General features: G+C 34.4%; 1 protein-coding gene across 3 annotated transcripts; it reads left to right on the top strand.

The window, feature by feature from the left end:
- Window positions 1-427: 427 nt before the first annotated feature.
- LOC129255486 (uncharacterized) lies at window positions 428-20,828 on the top strand. 3 transcript variants are annotated; one of them, XM_064097385.1, is made up of 6 exons: window positions 428-685; window positions 10,521-10,741; window positions 13,599-13,627; window positions 14,306-14,348; window positions 14,985-15,105; window positions 18,320-20,828. In XM_064097385.1, the coding sequence occupies exons 1-6, from the start codon at window positions 643-645 to the stop codon at window positions 18,511-18,513; spliced, it is 651 nt and encodes a 216-aa protein (XP_063953455.1). In that variant the 5' UTR covers window positions 428-642; the 3' UTR covers window positions 18,514-20,828. The 3 variants fall into 3 exon arrangements, with proteins under 3 accessions (XP_063953455.1, XP_063953454.1, XP_054749811.2); XM_064097384.1 differs by having other exon boundaries at window positions 428-909; XM_054893836.2 differs by lacking the exon at window positions 428-685 and adding an exon at window positions 914-1,282.
- The last annotated feature ends 89 nt before the right edge of the window (window positions 20,829-20,917 follow it).

Genomic DNA, 20,917 nt, shown 5'->3' with positions numbered 1-20,917 from the left:
TCATGTAGAATGTTGATTTTGTTTATTAGTTGCTGTTTTTTTTAAACAGTTCAGTATTCATGAAAAATACTCTGTTTTAAATTATAATTTGCATAATTTATGTAAATTAGGTAATAATAAACAAGGATATCCCAATTATTTTATGACATTTTTCTTCCCTTTCTTACCCTAAGTCTTTATTTCCAATTTTAGGGCAGTTTTGGTTAAATATATATTCTGAAATACTTGTTTTTAATATATCGACATAATGCATAATATGCAAATTTATGCAAATTACTTGCTTATTTGCATAGATACAGCGTGTCTCTTTGGATGAATCTTTTTCTTTTGACTCAAGGAACATTTGTGCCAAGTGGGACATTTGTACTAAAAAAATGCAGCGTTCAACCTCTTAACAAGTCTACTAAATAGTTGACCCTTTTTCTATATGCATAAAACGTATCAGGAACCTGCCCATAATAACAAACTCTTCATAATTTTTGTCTTTGGTTTGGGCGGGTTTTCACTGAATTGCACATTTCTATTCAGAACGTGATAGGGTGAAATTAAGACCAGTGTTTGCTCACTTGGCTGCGCTGAACCATTGGATATGAGTCACCAATTCTTATTTATTAATGTTTGTGCATTGTGACTGCATAGCGCATGATAACAGCGAGAGTTTTTACGCTGATCAACAAAGTTACCGGTACGTGCCTTTGAGTTTGGGCTAATTACGAATTACGCCATTGTCCGGTATATAACTAAGGATTAACAGCTGTCTGATTTCGTTGTACTGAATAAGGGCAAATAATTGTCGCTTTAAATTCTTTCAAGTAAAAGTCAAAGTCAGAGTGAAGTTATATAAGATGAAGCGGCTGTATTCTAAAGGGTTTTTAGTGTTTTACACTCTCCTTGTGCTGTATTCAAAAGGTAAGTAGACCTACTGTATTGGTATATTGATCTACCTCTAACCATGGAGCTAACCACTATCTCTTTCCTAATCGTTGGAGCTGGTAGGAGTGGTACTGGTGTGCGCGGATGTATGAGAGAGTGACATCCTGTTCTGTCGGCCTCGAATCCCTTGGAATACACTCATGGTGCCATTTAACTGAAACTGCAGCCAGCTAGCCGCTAGTACTTTAAACTTGAAAATTATGGACCCAAGTTAGATATTTTCCAAAAAACTGACATATTGTATTTGTATGTATGCAAAAATCACGTGGTAATCACTTCTTCAGATTACATCTGCCTCCTTCAGGGTTGAAGATTCTTGCACTTCCACAGGAAAAGATTCCTCAATACTGTAGGTTAATTCTTATTCTTTACCTTTGAGTCAAGTTTCAAGATTATTGTATCCCTGGCCTAGGGGAGCCCCTTTCTGCACCGGACAGACAGGACGATGCCTGGATGGTGTCATAGAATTAGGGACAGGATTCGGGTAACCTTCTTACTTTTTAGAATAATATAAACAATAAGAAGAAAAAAACTCAGGTAAAAAAGTATACTTCTAAAATGGGAGGGTAAAGATTAAGGAACAAAAAGTTAGATATAGCTCTATCTCAATTTTCAAAATATATTTGAAAAAAAAAATTGAAAAAAAAAAAAAAATTCCTAATTTTTATATAAGAAGTTCAATAGTCGAAATTTGATGGATTTGCAAAAATCATTACCAACCAACCACCTATTAGACCAAAAGCTTCAGTCTCTGTATCATTGGCTCTGCACCCATGGGGATGATAGCAAAATGTCAGAAATTGTTAAATAAATCCCCAGAAACGACGGTTATTCCTGTCTAACCACCTAGTAGCTCTTGAGGTTCAAGCAGAAAAGGACCTTGGGCTTGGGTTACCAGTAATAGTTAGACTCGAAGCTTTCTTTCAATGACCAAGTTTGATTAACAAGCCGCATTAAAGTGTAATAGAGTCAGAGGAATTGTTAGCCTCTAGATGTCAGATTTTAGGAGGTGTCCATTCAGTTAATTAATTGGCTGTTCCCATCCAAAAGTCCATTTTGTTATACTAGTAAGTTGCATGCTTTGAACTGTTGTTGAATCTGAACTAATAGATCTAGATGATCTACATTCACTGATACAGAACAATTTTTTATTCAAATCAAAAGTTTTGGTAAATTCCCTGGTCAATATTCAAAGGATTTAGTCCTCATTGATACTTTGTACTTTTGTCCTAAAACTGTTAATTTTTGTTGATGATATGAATATAAAAGTGTTTGAGTTGATTTATTTTACATGAACATTCATGTTGGCTGGGATCCTGACCAAATTCTAATTTATTCATACCCATTTCTAAAGCAGAGAATGGGGAAAGGATTTAATGTTTGTAGCTTTATATGCAATAAGTGATCATATCTTAAGGGGTTTTTTTAAGGAAAAATATGGGCTATATATATATATATCCTCAAATTATATAAAATTTAAATGAGTATTACAAGATGGAAGAGATTTGATGTTAAATACATGTACTGTACATCTTGTAAGACTCGGCAGGAAGATTATACTTAATTATAATTCAAAATTCATATTTTTTCAAACCTGTGTCAAAGCTTGAAACATGCTTGTAATACCACTAATGCTAATTCATTATTTTAATTGATTTATAATTTCACTTTGAGTGCAGGTGTATAATGGCACAGAATCAGATCTATGCAGTCAAGTCAAACCTTATTTCATGATCACAGGAAGTAATGGAAAAGTCATTTGAAATCTGTTTGTCATGCATTGCATTTAACGATTACACAACTGACTTCTCTCCAATAATTTTCAAAAAAAGAGTACAATCAATTTGAATGAATTTCTTATGAAAAGAAACTATAAGATATTTCTGAGGTTAATTTTGACAAAATTATCCAGAGTCAGTGACCTGAACAAACTGAACCAGGAAATTAATAAACTCAATGAATGTATAGAATTGATGGTACTCTGCACTTTCTGATAAATTAATAAAATACAAATTATTTGTGTATACATGTGCATTATGTGAAACTCAATCTAAATCACACACTACTTTTCGGCTTGTCTCGTGAATGGAGTGATTTTGACAGATATGCTTTTCACACTGCATTTACTTAACCCCATACTATAATCCCAGACTATCCTTAACCCCATACAATCTTTATTTTTTTTTGGTTTCACACTGTCTTTCTTAACCCCATACTATTTGATTAGCCAGGGTTAACGCCTTAACCCGGGACTATCGTACAGCTCATGAATATTGATGATTTTTGCCACACAGAGCATGATTAACTTGCAATTTCGATTTCTGTGATTGGCTAATACTTAGCCCAGTTTCGTTTCACATTGCATCTCTTAGCACCACAATCGTGGTGCTAGCACCGCAATAAACCGGCTAACCCTGCTCTCATATCGAAAACTTGCATACAGTGTACCGGACATGTAAAAACATAGCAGACGACGTTTGCAGACCTCGCGATCATCGTATGACTAGTGGTGCAGAATGTTCCATTGCGGCTTTATGGGGGAAATAGCATTACAGAGGGATAAAATGTATACACAAATAATGTTTCAGCGTAATTTTTTGTGTCAATTTCATAAATTATCATTGTTTGAACATTTAAAATGTCTTTATAAAGTGAAAGGAATAAGCAAAACTTAATTTTCAGACTTACCTAGATGCAGTGGTAAGCTAGGAAGCACCCCTCGTATACATAATGGACCCGTCACAATATCCAGAGACATATCCAACTTTCACAGAATAAAATTGATTTTTGTTGGCAAAAATAATGGTATCTGATATATTTATCTGATATATTTATATCCATAGTTCGGACTGACAAGGTATATATATTTATATATTCCTAAAAAAATGTTCAGCACTATTTGGAAAGAGCTAGAAAACCGCTGTGACTCGAACAACACACCAACGTACACAAAAGCTCTGTCCAGCCCTATATATGTTGAATGCACGTCGAGTGTAGGTTTGCTCTTCGGACATATCACTATCACAAAGAAAATCTCCTCTGATTTGATGATAAAAGTGCCCTATTTCCTTATTAACCAATCTCCATGGTTCTTTCATGAGTATTTGCCTTACAATGTGCCCTTTATTATAATCTTGGCAGAAATTCTTGATATCATCACCCACCGATGTGACGACGGATGTAATCCACCCGGGTACTATAAAAATGTCCCCTAACCCATTATCCCAATACATATTCCTGACTATGGATGGTTTTGAGTGATTTTAATGTAATAATTAAAGTGCCATATTTCCCACCAACTGAATGTAAAAAAATTATGGTCATCTGATAGAAGAAGTTGTTAACATTCATTTCAGGGGGGCGGAAATTCTATCTGAATCAAAGCTTGTCCTTGATACACATTTGTTTGTGAAAAAAGGGTATGATGCAAGGGAATTCTGCGTGTTATAAGGGTGCGCGCGTGCAGCGAGGACCTTCTGTCCGCTAGTTTTCCATATGTTGCAGGGCCAGATAGTACCATACTATTTCCTATGCTAGCCCATATTGCTTAAATGTAGTGTGAAACCGAAGTTGGCTAAGCTTAAGCCCGGGAAATTGGTAGGACTAAGACCCCTTAGCCCCACCAGTTTCCCGGGGTTATCGAAAATATGTGCAGTATGAAAAGCATGGTACAATAAAAATAAATGTTAGAATTAGGTATCAAATGTATTGACAGTAAGGCTCATTGTTGTGATAGTAAAAATGTACTTCAGATGATCATTCTTAGAAATTATGAAACTGGTTCAACAAAAATGTTCTCTCTGTGTAGACAGTTAAAATTGGAGTATATAAATATGAAAGGATTCTATTTTGAAATTAGATTTCGAATGGGAATTGAACTACGAACTATACAAGTTAGGTTTAAATCCATCTAATTTAGTTAGAACCAGACAAAAATTATTTTTAATAGAAATTAGATTATTATTTTCATTATTTTGACTTTCAATTAAATGCTTTACTGTTTTCTATTGGTTGTAGATCATCTATTTTGAAGAATTGTAGTTATAAGATCTAGATTACATGTACATCCTCAACTTTTACCCATAAAGCCTTAAAGGCCTTTCTTTAAGTTCTCTTATTTCATTTCATATTTGCATGTATTTGTGTATTGGCATATTATGTGATAATCGTGTATGTAATACTTTGTAAATATCTTTTTATTGAAATGAAATAAATGGATTCAATCAATCAATCAAATCAGTCTAGTGCTAATGAATGACTGGAAAGGATTAAATCAATTCAGAATGATATGAGCTTCTTATCTTACATTCTGGATGTATACGATGCAGGGCCCTCCTGGGCATAAACGCATCCGGTACTTGACCTGAATTTTGCCGGGACCGGCACGTGCAATACACCGGGTGAATACCCTACTCTTTGATGAATAGTGTACTGGTTTTAACGTGCATAGGTTGTGACTCTCCTATACACACGGGACCAACATTTGCTTCCTTTCCGATGCATTTCCAACTGCATTCACACCTGCACTGAATAAAGTGGTGAGGCACGCTAACACACAACGCTATAGCATCAGACTTTTTTTTTTGTTAGACACGTTTTGGCATGAGCGAGATTTGAACCCCTCACGTTGAGATCTACGATCTTATCCGAAACATACGCTGTAACTGACTGAGCTACGCTGCCTCCCTAACATTTGTTTGACTCTCAGCATATAATTAAGATTTCTGCCATATACATTTTATTTCATTTGATTTTTTCATGTGTTTGATGATGGTGTGTGCACTGTTCATGTTGAATGAATATATTTTTTGTAATAATAGTACAATTATCGGCCTGAACCACACAGGCTTTGTTTAATCTGATCATCTGTAAAAGCTCTATGATCTGATAGGTCATACATCCTATTATTCAGACAGGAAATGAGTTGCTACTATTATGCCATTGCGTTTGACCTATAACCACTGACTCTTTATATCGTTCACTGGTACATGTACATGTGTAGGTACATCCATGGAAGCCTTTTACTTAGGGGCAAGAGTGGGAAACACAGGTGATAATACTGGTTAATAGTTAATACCACCTCAATAAATTTTTTTTGAAAATCAGAAATAGTTTCAAAGTGCAGGGAAATACTTCTAAATATACTTCTTGAATATTTGCAGGTATGCCAGGTGTTCCTCAAGCATACAGTATTCTAGGCTTTCTCGCATTCCAAGTATTTCCCATCTGGTTGGGAAATATTTAAATTTCCTGGGAAATTGCCAAACCTACAAGGGAATTAAGGCATAGTCTGTTAACTCTCTTATCTTTATCACTAACAACCATGGTAACAATTTTCTTACCTCTTGAGTATCTTGGACACAGACTTAACGTTATGAGTTTAGGGTTGTTATTTGTTTAGTATGTTATCCAGGGTTGCAAATAAAAATAATGCATGCACACATTAATTGGATGAAAACATATAGATGTGCCCATTAATTCCACAACCTCCTTTCAATCTCCCCTCCATTTTAATAGGTCCAAACTTTATCCCTGAATAACTTGATGTGGAGGGAAGAAAACAGAGATCCTCCCAAATGTTCATATATTTAATCATGGACTCTGGAGAGTAATTCCCAGGGTGCACAGACTAACCCTTTTCTCGTGGATAATACCATTCCATGATAATACTATAGGCCTACATAGGATAGACAGACATAATTGGATTAAACATTCTGAGTAATACTTTTGGAAGAAAACAAATGAAATTTTGTCATTTAAAAAAAAATTATTTATGTATTTATTGAATGTGTTTTGGAGTGTAACACAGTGTACATTGCAATGACATAATCATCTTGCCAGTTTGAAATTGCTAAATATATGCTTCCACCCGGAGGGGCCACTTCCATTGACGAGTGGATACCATGCGTGACCACGGGGTCTTGGAAAGCACCCTAAAACACGTATTTTCCATATTCTGAAAATGCACCCCTTAACAAGTATTGGCGTGTTAAACCCTACCCTTAACAAGTATTGGAAACAAATACTATTGGCAAGTATTCCCAGAACTGAGCCCCTAAACAAGTACAGCGATGTATTTTCCATATTCTGAAAATGCACCCCTTAACAAGTATTTGAAACAAAACGATACTCTTTGCAAGTATTCCCTGAAATGAACCCCTAAACAAGTGAACCGATATTTTATTGTTATGTCACGGGTCCGTCGGTCGTCGGTTTTACCTTTACACACCATTATTTTGGTTTAGTACGGCCCCACCTTCCACACCTCGCGCAAACATGACAAATCGGACTCTAAACACGTAGTGTTGGGGCAAAAAGGACATCCTTTATAAAACATTTTTATTTTGTTTTATCATCCACGCATATTTGACCCTAAACACGTATATTTTTCCGAGCGAAATAGATACCCTTTTTCAATATTTTTGTGTTTTTGACACCCTTATCACGTTACGTATGTAACGTGCCCTATCTTGAAAAAGACATCCTTTTTACATGTTTTTTTTGGTCGCGCATGGTATCCACTCGTCAATGTAAATGGCCCCCCCGGGTGCTTCCAACTTTTTCAAATTCTAATGTATTCTGATTGTTTTTATTGTTCTGTTCAAACATTTGACTATCTACTTCAAACTGCTTTCCTGATTTCATTTTTGTCTCGCCTGCATAGCAGAGCGAGACTACATGTAGGTGCCGCTTTTCCAACGGCGATGGTGGCGGCATCGTCAACATCAAATCTTAACCAAAGGTTAAGTTTTTGAAATGTCATCATAACTTTACAAAGTATATGGGCCTAGTTCATAGTTTGAGGTCACATGACCAAGGTCAAAATTCATTTAGGGTCAATGATCTTAGACCATGTTGGGGGAATCAACGTCAAAATCTTAATCAATTTAAGGTTAAGTTTTTGATTAAAACTTTGACATAAGGGTAATCAAGTATTACTGAAAATATTGCCTGAGTTTCAGGTACTTGACTAAGGTAAAAGGTGATTTAGGGTCAATGAACTTTGGCCATGTTGGGGGTATTTGTTGATTTCCATCATAACTTTGAAAGTTTAGTGATCTTGTTCATGAAACTTGGACATAAGAGTAATCAAGTATCACTGAACAGCCTTTGTGAGTTCAGGTCACATGACCAAGGTTAAAGGTCATTTAGGGTCAATGAACTTAGATTATGTTGGGGGAATAAAAACAAAATCTTAACCAAGGTTAAGTTTTTTAGATAAGTCATAACTGAAAGTATGTGTACCTACCCCGGGGGGGGGGGGGGAGCCAGTTACATTGACGAGTGGATACCATGCGCGACCAAAAAAACACGTAAAAAGGATGTCTTTTTCAAGATAGTTACGTACGTAACGTGATAAGGGTGTCAAAAACACTAAAATAATGAAAAAGGGTATCTATTTTCGCTAGGAAAGCTACGTGTTCAGGGTAAAATTTCCAAGGGTACAAAAAATTAAGACTAAAATGTTTTAAAAAGGATGTACTTTTTGCCCCAAGAGTCAACACTACGTGTTTAGAGTACGATTTGCGCGAGATGTGGGGAGGTTGGGCTGTACTAAACCCAATGATGTAGGTAAATTAGGTAAAACTGACGACCGATCGATTGAAATATCGCTGTTCTTGTTTAGGGGTCCAATTTAGGGAATACTTGCCAAGAGTATCGTTTTGTTTCCAATACTTGTTAAGGGTAGGGTTTTACACGCCAATACTTGTTAAGGGGTGCATTTTCAGAATATGGAAAATACGTGTTTAGGGTGCTTTTCGAGACCCCATGGTCGCGCATGGTATCCACTCGTCAATGGAAGTGGCCCCCCGGGGTACCTACATGTAGTTCATGAAACTTGGACATAAGAGTAATCAAGCATCATGCAGTGAACATCCTGCAGTTTCAGGTCACAGGAGGCATGATACATGTAGCTCAGTCGGTAGAGAGCGGGGGATTCGTATTTCGGTGACCCGGGTTCGATTCTCACTTGGTGCGCTAGTGCCCTTTGGTAAGGCATTAATCCTCAGTACCAGGTCCTTCGGAGAGGACCTTAAGCCGTCGGTCCTATGGTTGCTTGCTTACAAGCATTCATGCTTTCTTAGCAATCAGGTAAAAAATCACCACCACCACCACCACATTTGACCAAGGTCAGTGAACTTTGGCCATGTTGGGGGTATTTGTTGAATTACCATCATAAATTTTAAAGTTTATGGATTTAATTTAGTTCATGAAATGTGAAATTAAGGGTAATCAAGTATCACTGATCGTCTTGTACAAGTCTTCAGTGACATCACGATTAATGTCAAATGACATAAAGACTAGAGTCAATGAACATTGTATTTTATCATCGTATGAATGTTTTTTTTTAAAATGATTATTCTATTTTCGTTTTCACAGTCAGCACTGCTGCTATATATTGAATTGCAGAATGCAGGCGAGACTGCCAGAGGCGCTCCTCTTGTTATTTCTTTCCAATAACTTTCCACTCTGGTTGGGCTCAATTTTTGTATTTGTTTTTATAAATGTTTTTCACTTTCCCATCATTTTAATTTGGATAAATTAATTTATTCCTCTAAATATATTTTCAAATGCCACTGTTGTAACTAGAAGTTTTATTAAATTAAGACCTTCCTCTAATTTTTGTTAAGTTTGAAAAATATTTCAGTTGTATATTATTTTTGTATGATTAAAAAGGAATAGTGAGTATGTTACATTATGGTCTCTCTCTTATTCCTTTGCTGTTCATAATTGTGGAAATAGCAGAGCTTTAAAATGTCAATATATAAATCTGATGCTGTGCTTTAAGATTAAAATTTCCAGCATTACACTTGTTTGATATTTATCTTTTTATTGACTGTTTTGATCTTGTTACTGTAAGCTCTAAGCAGTAAAAACTTCGGCGTACATCCGAACCTTCGTATCAGTCAATTTTGGACAAACAAACAAAACAAAAACAAAAACAAAAAATCGATTTTGGAATTTTTGCAGAAAATGAATGTACAAGTCCTATTAAAAAAGTTTCTAGGCAGCGATTTATGTTAGTTTCTGAGATATGTGGGGATTTTCATGGTTATGCCATACAAATTGTTTGATAAAATGCGCAAATCCCACAAGAAATAGGTACTGTAGCAAAACAAACAACAGCTGCATGCACTTAATATGCAAATGCGCAGACAGTCAAACCGTCGTATCGGCACTGCATTGACTTTACATGTGAAAAAGCAATACAACATTTTGATTGGCCGCGCACATTGAAATCGCGGTCAGGGTTGTTGTATCCCCTATGGCATTTTGGTACAGGGAAATTCTAAACCGCTCAAACCAAAATTACAAGCATCATTATTATTTGGAAAAAAATATTCAGCCATTTATCTGAGAACAATTATTATTGTCTCTATTGTTGCTAATCAGGGAGAGTATTTCTAAAACCTTTACTTTAACCTAAATTATCCTGAAACTGTGATTAGCATGTCAGAGTGTGCTAATTAATTACCTTCTTGCAGGAAGCCGACAATTTAATATTAAGTATCATATCAAGTTTTGTCTTCCTTTCCATATTGTATTTTAACTTTAACTTGATTTTTTTTTCTCATTTAAAACAGATTGTGATAGTCAATGTGATGCCCAAGACTACATAACATGGGAACCTGTGAGAAATGAATCTGCTTACGACAGGGATCCATCAAGTCTCAATCAACCTGATGGTAGACCACTAGGTTTTCAGAGTGATACCATTGATTACATCAATGATGCAGGTGCTAATGCTAGACGACCATGTGTAACAATCACTGGATGTACCAACTCTCAGTATTTAGAAATTATGGTAAGGATTCTAAATTCAAGAGTTCTACCAAATTTATTATTGATTTGATAATTGGGGTAGCTGAATATTTTGCTATGGTGGTTTTGCTACCATTGTTGTTAATTTAGTTTAAATTCAGCAAAAGTTACAAAATACAGTACAAACATTTTTAAAGACCATTTTCACACTGCTAAGAGATCTTGGACAGTGGGTTGAATGCACAAAGAAAAAAAAATTGCCTCGTGAGTAATAATATTGCTTTAAATGCAGAAGGTAGAGACCAAGCAAGTGCTTTAATCCATATGCAGAAAATTTATTTTTATTTATTATTAAAATTATTTTAATATGTTGGTGGGGAACCTATAAAGGAGACTATCTGCCTTTTTCAAATATGTTAAGTACTCAATTTCTTTGAATAAAATGAGAGTTTCTTTTTAAATATTCACATCTAAAAATGATGAGTACATCATGTCATACGGTCCTTGAGAGCAGAGGAAGGATTTTTATTCAGACAGCGTGACTATTTAGATCGCATCAGCATAGCCACTTAAAAAAAAAAAAAAAAATTTGCTAGCTGAAGGCAATAATAAACTACATATTTATTTTACTAAAAATACTAGTTAGGGGTTTTGAGGTGGATGGTCACATATATGTTTTTTTTTATAATTATTTTTTGGGTGGTAAAGAGTTGCTTCAGCCTTTGATAATATATTTCATAGATACAGCAGGAGGATACATGTACTTTGAAACCATTAAACAGGTTATGACAATGGTTTTATACATGAAGATTGAATTCAAACAACTGCTGAATTTAAAGTCATCTTGCAAAGGAAGGTCCCGGAGGGGCCACTTCCATTGACGAGTGGATACCATGCGCGACCAAAAAAACACGTAAAAAGGATGTCTTTTTCAAGATAGGGCACGTTACGTACGTAACGTGATAAGGGTGTCTAAAACACAAAAATAATGAAAAAAGGGTATCTATTTCGCTAGGAAAGCTACGAGTTTAGGGTCAAATTTGCGGAGATGATAAAACAAAATGAAAATGTTTTAAAAAGGATGTCCTTTTTGCCCCAACACTACGTGTTTAGGGTTCGATTTGCACGAGGTGTGGTAGGTGGGGCCGTACTCAACCAAATGGTGTGTAAAGCTGGGGTGTAAAGGTAAAATCGACGACCGACGGACCCGTGACATAACAATAAAAAATCGCTGTACTTGTTTAAGGGTTCATTTCAGGGAATATACTTGCTAAGAGTATCGTTTTGTTTCCAATACTTGTTAAGGGTAGGGTTTCAGACGCCAATACTTGTTAAGGGGTGCATTTTCAGAATATGGAAAATACGTGTTTAGGGTGCTTTTCGAGACCCCATGGTCGCGCATGGTATCCACTCGTCAATGGAAGTGGCCCCCCCCCGGGAGGAAGGTACATATTGTTGTCACCTAAGGACCATTACTCATTACAAACACAGCAGTAGGCCTACCTACTCTAAATATTTGCTTGCAAGTTGGACATGTACATGGCTTCCCACAGTGTGTTGGACATAGCTTGCTCTAATGACTTACTTAAAATAAGAATAGTGAAAATTCATAGGGCATGAACAGGTGAATTCTATATTCCTTTTTGGTCCATCTATAGATGCAAAGTTACAAACTATGAACTGTGGGTAAGAAATACTGTCTCAATCAAAGTAAGATTTTTGTGGTCACAGGATGAATGAGCAATTCCCTAAAATAAATGATGCATTTTGCATTTGAAATTACTTCAACTTAAATACAATTACATTGTATTTAACTCATGTGGAAGGTGGACTTTTTGAAAACTTGACTCTTATAATATTTGTTATTTCTTATTACTGAAAGAAGGAAGAAAATATGACCTTATTGCATTATTGAATATATTATGGCATTGTAAATAACAATTGAAGTTACTATTGGGTGGCAAAGCTACTACTTTGATGCAATGTTGGTCTAAAGCATGGAAGTACATAGGTCTATCTCTTTAAGGGAAGACATGTTCAGACAAACCCCTGCAATTAAAAAATCAGAATATGTGGACTAAGTCAATCAAATATTAGTGAGCTAAAGTGTTGCAATGGTCAGAGATTTTGTCTGTCACCTTGTTAAAAAGAAACTGTGGGCCAGTTTTATTTATTAAAATTTAGGGCAAAATAATCACAAAGACAGTTTGCAAGTTTGTCTGCACAACTGAAGCATATATCGGGCAATTTGTCCCAACATGTCTGTCAGACTTTAAACACTATGAAAAGTACGAGCTTTCTGGAAATAAGAAAAAGTTTATAAAAAAGAAACGAGTATAAGTGATAGGCCTTCATTAATCTGCACAGATAATTCAAAACTTGGTTTATTAAATTGGAAATAAATAATGGAAGTCTACTAATGACAGTGTTTTTCCTTTCTACATATATCAGTATGAATGGTGACCTATAACTAGACCTCAATCTGTATACTTCTCTCTTCCCTTTTCTTCCACTTTTTTTTTGTTCTCCTTTTTTTTCACTTCTCGAAAAGTTCTCAATGAATATTAAAGAGACATTAAAGGCCCTGTCATATACTGCCATCTAACTAAAACATCTTAGAAAGTACTGCTTATGTTTAGTATTCGGTCTCTAGTAAATTTCTACTGAAGCAGATGAATCTAGATGTTGATGGATGACTTTGTTTGTTTTTTATGATTCATCCTACATCTACATGTACACCAGTCTCAACAGTATGTGATAAAGATTTTCAAATGGATCCATACTCTATGTTTAGACTATATTATGTGACAGAACCTGTTATGTTCAGGATGTAATGTCATTATATTTGATTTGGTAACTGGTGTTGATTGTCCTCTTCATCTTCTGTTTTTCCCATGCAGGTTGAACCAGAGCAACAGTCCAGTATTTGGTAGGTATTACATGCATGCAATTGCATCACTGGTAAATCATTAAAAGTCAATAACCCTAGATTGTGAATTCTTCTTGAGATCTAGTGTGCGATAGTTAAAGTTTATGCGTAAATGTTTTATTTCTGTAGATTAGACAATTTTGTTAGAGTGGTCTGTAATTGAATAATGATTATGGCATATCATGAACTATCTTTATACCCCTTGTAAGAATCAGGGACAATTCCATTTTTCAAAGGGGAGGGCAAGATCCAATCTTAAGGTATTTCTCAATTGAATAACAGTTTACTCCCCAGACCTTTATTTTTGATACTCATCTGTATTTCATTAAAAAAAAATGATGTGTGAGTGACATCATAAGTTCCCTCATTGGCATGCTGACCAGGATTTATACATAAATGTTTGTGAAATTAAGCAAAACTTCAAATGCAATCTTTATCTTATTTTATGTACCATACAATTTGGATGAAGTATTCAGTGTTAAGCTTGTTTTATTTCTGAAAACTTTTTATTATCAACTGTTAATTGGAGTGGAGAGTCTTTTTATTATTTAAATTGTCTGTTTATACCATTGTGCTTACAGTAGAACACTATGTTACATTAATCATATATTATTGTGCATGTAAAGTCTTTATGAATTTTCATATCATTTCTTTTAATCAACTCATTCTCTCTGTTAGCACTCAGTCAGATGTTGCCAATAGTGAAGCAATATGTGGGGATGTAAGTATATGTCATTTATTTATGTATGTCTTTAGTATGGAAATTTGCTATGCACTTGGAAAGTTGACAAAAATCATAATACATGTGTTACTTTAAAGTGGTTGTCTAAAATTGAACATTTTTTCTTAGTTTTTTTTTTATTGTGTATGAATTCTCTTTTACACCTAACCAGTGTTTTCTGTATGAACGGAGCTTCCATATATCATGGACTTAATTATTGTGCAGAATGAATATTGGGAAGATACTCTTTGCATTGCAGCAGTTATTTTCCAATATGTGTTGCCATATGGTGATAAGAAATTGCATGCAATTCAAATTCTTTTTTTAGGTCTAAGCAAAATAATTTGTCAAGAGATGTGTGTACAAATTTGTGACTTAATTGTGAAGACAGTGTAACAATGAGTTATGACACAAAGAATAAATCATTGTAATATCAAGATATGGTTGGTACAACTTATGATCCTATTTTATCTTGAAGCCCACATAATGTTCATTTATTCACATATTTTGTCACCATATTTAGATAATATTAAGAATGTTTCTGCGCTTTGTTCAAGTTTGTTGTACCATATCAGAATATTAGAGTCTTATTAACATTGTATATTGCATATTCTTTTTAATTCTTTTTGCATAAAGGGTCAAATTACCAGTTGTGTTCCATGTCCTAGTGAAGAGGTGACATATCAGTTTTTTTGTCGGGAGAGCTGTGACCAATTTGCTGTCAGCTTCTGGTTTAGATTTGTGATTAGTGATCCAGGTAAGGCCTGAAATCTAGTCAAATCCCTCAAGATTTTCAGAAGGAGGAAGCGGTATAAGATTAATCAGCATGCATTAGGAATGAGCAATCTTCATCCCATAATACTTTATATGCATGTAAAACTACATCTAAACATGGCCTGCAATTGTAGTCAGTGGAGTTGGTGCTTTGGTTGATTAACTTTATCAGCTTAAATGAGAATGGTATATTGATATTAGATAATGTATTATTTCAATTTTTATTTATAATTGCATTGACGCCCAATGGTGACAATGCATTGTTCTTGTTCCGTATTCCTATTACGTCGTCTTCTTCTTTTTCTTCCACAAAATCCCATTTGTTTAACACATGGTTTTTGTTAGCTCTGCCCTGGCTCCGTCCCTCATCCAAATTCATTCAAACTTGGTAGACATGTTGTCCAGCATCCCTAGTTGTGCCTCTGGTCTTCTTTTTTCCAAAATCACTCATGCATGACCATCCAGGCGCCATTTTGTATATTTCAAGTCCATTTGCATACCATTACAAATCTCGTCCTAACTCCCCCATCCTGCATGCTACAGACTTCTAACAAATTGCTATAGATAGTCAAAGAATTGCTCCATCATCTGCGACATATAACTTGACCTTTACAATGCCATCTTCATGCCCTAAATTCAAATCCGAAATAGCCTTTGTTCAAAAACTTCATATTTATTGAAATGTAAAGTCAAAAAATCGTAAAATGGCCATAACTTTCTTATTTTTATTCATTTCAATTTCATATTTTCAGGAATTGATTACGGTACCATATCATACATACTACTCAGTTTCCACGCATCGCTGACCTTCCGTCATTGAAATAGCTCCCTCTAAATTTTCAAAAACGCTCACCTTTGAATGCTCCTCATTGCGTCATGCATTGCTAAACCCGTACCCTTTTTTGAATTTAGGGTCTTCAAGATATGCCCTTTCATGCCATTTAGAAAAATATATACCTTACCACTGACGAAATATCTGAAAAATGCTCCCGAAAATCAGCAAAATACGCAAAAATGCACTATAATGCCAGCACAACTTCAACTTGCTCTTTTTTCCTTATTCTTGAAGCTTATTCTTCCTTACTTGGCAGATATGAGCATTGATATATACTTCAACCGTTCGTCAACCTTTTGTAACAGAAACTGACAAAAATCTGACGTCAGCTTAAAATTATTGTGCAAAACTTTCATTTTTAATGTCTTTCTTTATATGGCATTTACTTCCGGTCTATTGCTTGCGCACAGATAAAAGTGGTATCATTAATGTCACCGCATTGAAATGCTCTTTCCAGTGATACCAAATACGACATAGGTTACAACAGAAAATTTCAAGATAAGCCAATCTGAACGCATGGTATACTAGTCACAATGCACACATATCAACAACAGAATTTTACACAATGTCTATGGGATCTGTTTCACACAAAAACGAACTTAACCTATGAGGGGCCATATGGTCTAAAATGGTTGACTCGAGAATGTAGCTTCCTATGGAGCGCAAAATGTACCAAAATCCAATTTGATTAACATGTAATTTTTGTTAGTCCTCCCCTGCCTCCGTTCCTCATTCAAATTCATTCCGATTTGGTAGACATTATGTCCATGATGCATTATTGTGTACCTCTTATGTCATTTTCTAAAATCATTCATGCATGACAGTGCAGGCGCCATTTTGTCCATTTCACGTCCATTTGCATACCATTACTAATCTCGTCCTAACTCCCGCATCCTGCATGCTACCGACTTATAAAAATTTGCAATAGATTATTTAAGAATTGCTCTTTCATATGAAAAAAATACTACTTGCCCTTCAAAATGCCTTTTTGCCCTAAATTCAAATCCAAGATAGTCTACGTTCAAAATGTTCATATTTATTGAAATGCAAATTAAGAAAATCGTAAAATGGCCATAACTTCCTTGTTTTCAATCACTTTTGTCGCATATTTTCAGGGTTTGCTTTAAGTATCATCCCTCATAATTCGAACGCAGTAATGCGCATCAGTGACCACTACCTGAATAAATAGCGCCCTCTATTAAAAAGTGCAAAATAGTAAAAGAGCCATAATTTACTTGTTTTCATTTATTTCAGTCTAATATTTTCAGAGTTTGCTGATGGTAATATGTTTTCTAATTCCTTGGTTTTTTACGCATCAGTGACTATTAACTTAAAAAATAGCGCCTTCTATAGAAAAATTCAAAATAGTAAAATGGCCATAATTTCCTTGTTTTCATTCCTTTTGGTCTAATATTTTCAGGGTTTGCCTACGGTAACATCCTTCATAATTCACCGTTTCGTTCCGCATCAGTAACTATTATCTTTAGAAAAAGTGCCCTCTATTGAAAAGTCGAAAAAAGTAAAATGGCCATAACTTCTTTGTTTCCAATCATTTTGGTCTCATATTTTCAGGGTTTGCCTCTAGTATCGTCCTTCATATTTCAAATGGTTTTCACGCATCAGTGATCACTACCTTAATAAAAAGCGCCCTCTATTGAAAAGTCTCATAATGAAAAATGTTAATAAATTTGTTGTTATCATTCATTTCGGTCTCTTTTTTTCAGGGTTTGCTTTTGGTAACATTCTACATAATTCACTTGTTTGTTACGCATCAGTGACTATCATCTTTAGAAATAGCGCCCTGTATTGCAAAGTCAACAAATAGTTAAATGACAATAACTTAGATGTTATTATTCATTTCGGTCTTATATTTTCAGGGCTGGCTAATAATATCATCCTTCACGATCCATATGCTTTTTTTACGCATCAGTGACCATTACATTTAGAAATAGCGCCCTCTTTTTGCAAACTAAAGAAATTAAAAATGGCCAAAACTTCTTTGTTTTCAATCATTTTGGTCTCATATTTTCAGGGTTTGCCAATTGTATCATTTCACATAATCTAACTGTGTGTTACGCATCAGTGACCATTCTTTTAAGAAATAGCGCCCACTAATATTTTGAGAATATATATCATCTAGAGTTTTCTCTCTATATCCTTCTGTTTCTTGCCCTCTATTAAATCACAGGCGTCAATGCATGCACATCGTTCTGAAACGATTGCAGTTCTAGTTGTATTTTGTATTTCTTTTGCAGAATAAAATATTGACAAATATATCAAGCTTGTTTGTTTGTTGATGTCTTTGTGACATATATATTGTAAAGTTTATCAAGTTTTTTCCTTTTTTTCTTGAAAATTTCAGATACACCAGATCCAGAAGTATGGTGTCGCGATCGCAATACTGATGAGTTTCCGACCAGTCTGTACAATAATAATCCTATACCTGTGACTAGAGGTCAAACAACTCCAAAATCTGGAAGGGGCACATCACTAAGGGCAACCTTGACCCTGATTCTATGTGCCCTAATAACAGTAACCATCATTGCCAAGCAATAAGGATCTCAGTGCTAGTTGTATCAAATTACTTGACTATATGTGAAGAATTTTTTTTTGAATTATTTATCTATCATTATATTGAACAGAGGTCAGTTATATTCTGCAGTACATTCATATGTATTTTTTTTTCTTTTGTTGTCTTCTATTGTTTCAGATACTGTTGAGGAGAATATCATTTCATGCTGGTCATGTTAAATCTCATTTCACTATCTATAGAAATGAAGTCACTTCCCCCCCCCCCCCCCATCATTCTGATATTATCTTTGTGTGTCAAAGTGAATGCTAACTTTCAATTATTACTCCCTTTCAGAAAAATAAATTTCTTTGCTTAAAGTAATTATGAACCGTACATAACATCTTTAAGTAGAAAAATGGCGTTCCCTCTAGAAATTAAGCAATATAATGAATTGTTGTTTATATACTTTTGTTGAATAGAATATGTTCAATTTAATGAAATGCAGTGATTTATTGAATGTTTTTGTATCATGGTTTATCATATTTCCTATAAAACAAAAAGAATATTTAATATGATCAAAATAGTTACTTGCAATTATCCATTTTTGTATTTGTCTTTCTACTCTCTCAAATTGCTATCTCACTAATATGACAACAGAAATTTATTTATATGATTGTGTAATTTGTGTTCGTATTTTTTCTAGCAAATTCCATTTTAAGTTATGCAATATATAGAAGGTGTTTCATTGTTGGCTTTCATTATGTATTGATTGTTTTTAGAACCACTTTTCTCATTTGTTATTTTATTTCATACACTTCATGATCAAGGAAGAATACTTTCATTTGATTGTTTATGTTTTGTGGTTTATGATATGAATTCATGGAATGAAGTATGTGATTTTTCATATTCTGGTTAGTGTAGTTTTTTCTAGATTTTTGTAAATAGTGTTTGGTGATGTATTGAGATTTTTTTTTGCAAAAAGGTAGTATGGATTGAATTATTATAATTATTTTTTTCTGGGGGCGGGGTTATCTTCAGGTAGTAGCAAGTATAAATTATGTTAATTAATACAAACAAAATGAATTATTCTGGTGCTTCTATTTAGCCTATGAAATAGATATAGAAGAAAAAAAATCAAACTATCTAGTTGAGAAGAACAATTTCAGTTAATTATTATTGGTTGAAAGAGATAAAAGGTTTTACTATTTTGTCTTTCAACATTAATTAAGTTCCCTTTAATTTTTTCACACAGGAGAATGACCATAAAATGCAGTGCCGAGTCTAAAAAAATAGATCTATATAATCACTAGCATAAGGACCAAAAAATTTTGAGTGGGGTCAGATATTGCATCTAGGGCTAAATTTTTTAAAGAGATGCGAGCTAGCAAAGTTTTGACCTTTTTACAAAAATCTAATTTTGCTATATATTTTTAGTACTTCTCAGAAAATGATATTATAATTCACCCTTTTCCTTCTATTTCTCTTTTTTCTTCTTGGTCTGGAAACCTTCCATATGTATTACATTGAACTGTATATAATATAAAAATATATCACCCATCAATCAGGAAAAATAAAGTCACTAATAATTATGAAAATAACCTCAATGAACCTCATGTGGCATTCTAATATTCGAGGACAATCATTTGGGAACATGAAAGATGTAGAGGATAATAACATTAAAAGTTAACTTGCAAGTTGCCTGTAGGTCTACAGTATATACTGTATATCATATTGAAAACCAGTATTTGATTACAGTTTAACATGGAAACCCTTGCTCACAGTGATTGGTGTAAATGTATATTACATTCTTTGGTTTAAAGAGTCTGTTCCTCATCTTATTAATCATATTCATATGGTATATGATAGTTACAAAGGCAGATGTGTATCATTAACACATATGTCAAATGTATTAGCAAAACTAATGCATTTTCCTTACTTTCCTCATTCAAATTTGTGTATTTATCAAAGACACTTGGATTTCATCAAATTTCAAAGGTCCAAGCTCAATAATATTTTTGTTTCATTATGCCCTCAAGTTTACTTACTAATGTTAGGTGCCCACAAACATGACCTGCATCATGGTTGTAATCTTACATTAATCAGACAATTATCCTGTGATCATATCAGATCGAGAGGTCAGCAATGGCGGCCATGGTGGGGATGATGATTGTAGAAATAACAACAAATGAGTACCATTTTTAGGACGAAATTATACTTTTGAGGCATGAATATGTAGAATAACTGTATGCAAAACTTTTGATGAATTATGTTATTGGCAAAATGTCAGTGTAAAGAATATTTTGTACAAAGGAATATTTCTATTAACATTTATATTGAAAATATACAATATATTCTCTTATCTGTCATTTGACTGATTTTTTTTTGCATTCATGTGGGGGAGTGTGCTAGAAGATGTATTCTTTTAGAAACAGTGTGGAAGCAATAGTA

This window comes from Lytechinus pictus, chromosome 3 (genome assembly GCF_037042905.1).
Source record: "Lytechinus pictus isolate F3 Inbred chromosome 3, Lp3.0, whole genome shotgun sequence".
NCBI lineage: Eukaryota > Metazoa > Echinodermata > Echinoidea > Temnopleuroida > Toxopneustidae > Lytechinus > Lytechinus pictus.
Note: the sequence above shows the minus strand (reverse complement) of the source record. Positions and strands in the feature narration are given on the sequence as shown.

Coding starts and splice junctions, on each gene's coding strand:
- LOC129255486 (XM_054893836.2), top strand. CDS start 1,186: ATGCAAAAATCACGTGGTAATCACTTCTTCAGATTACATCTGCCTCCT. Junction 10,742..13,598: donor CTCAGTATTTAGAAATTATG/GTAAGGATTCTA, acceptor TTTCCCATGCAG/GTTGAACCAGAGCAACAGTC. Junction 15,106..18,319: donor ATTTGTGATTAGTGATCCAG/GTAAGGCCTGAA, acceptor TGAAAATTTCAG/ATACACCAGATCCAGAAGTA.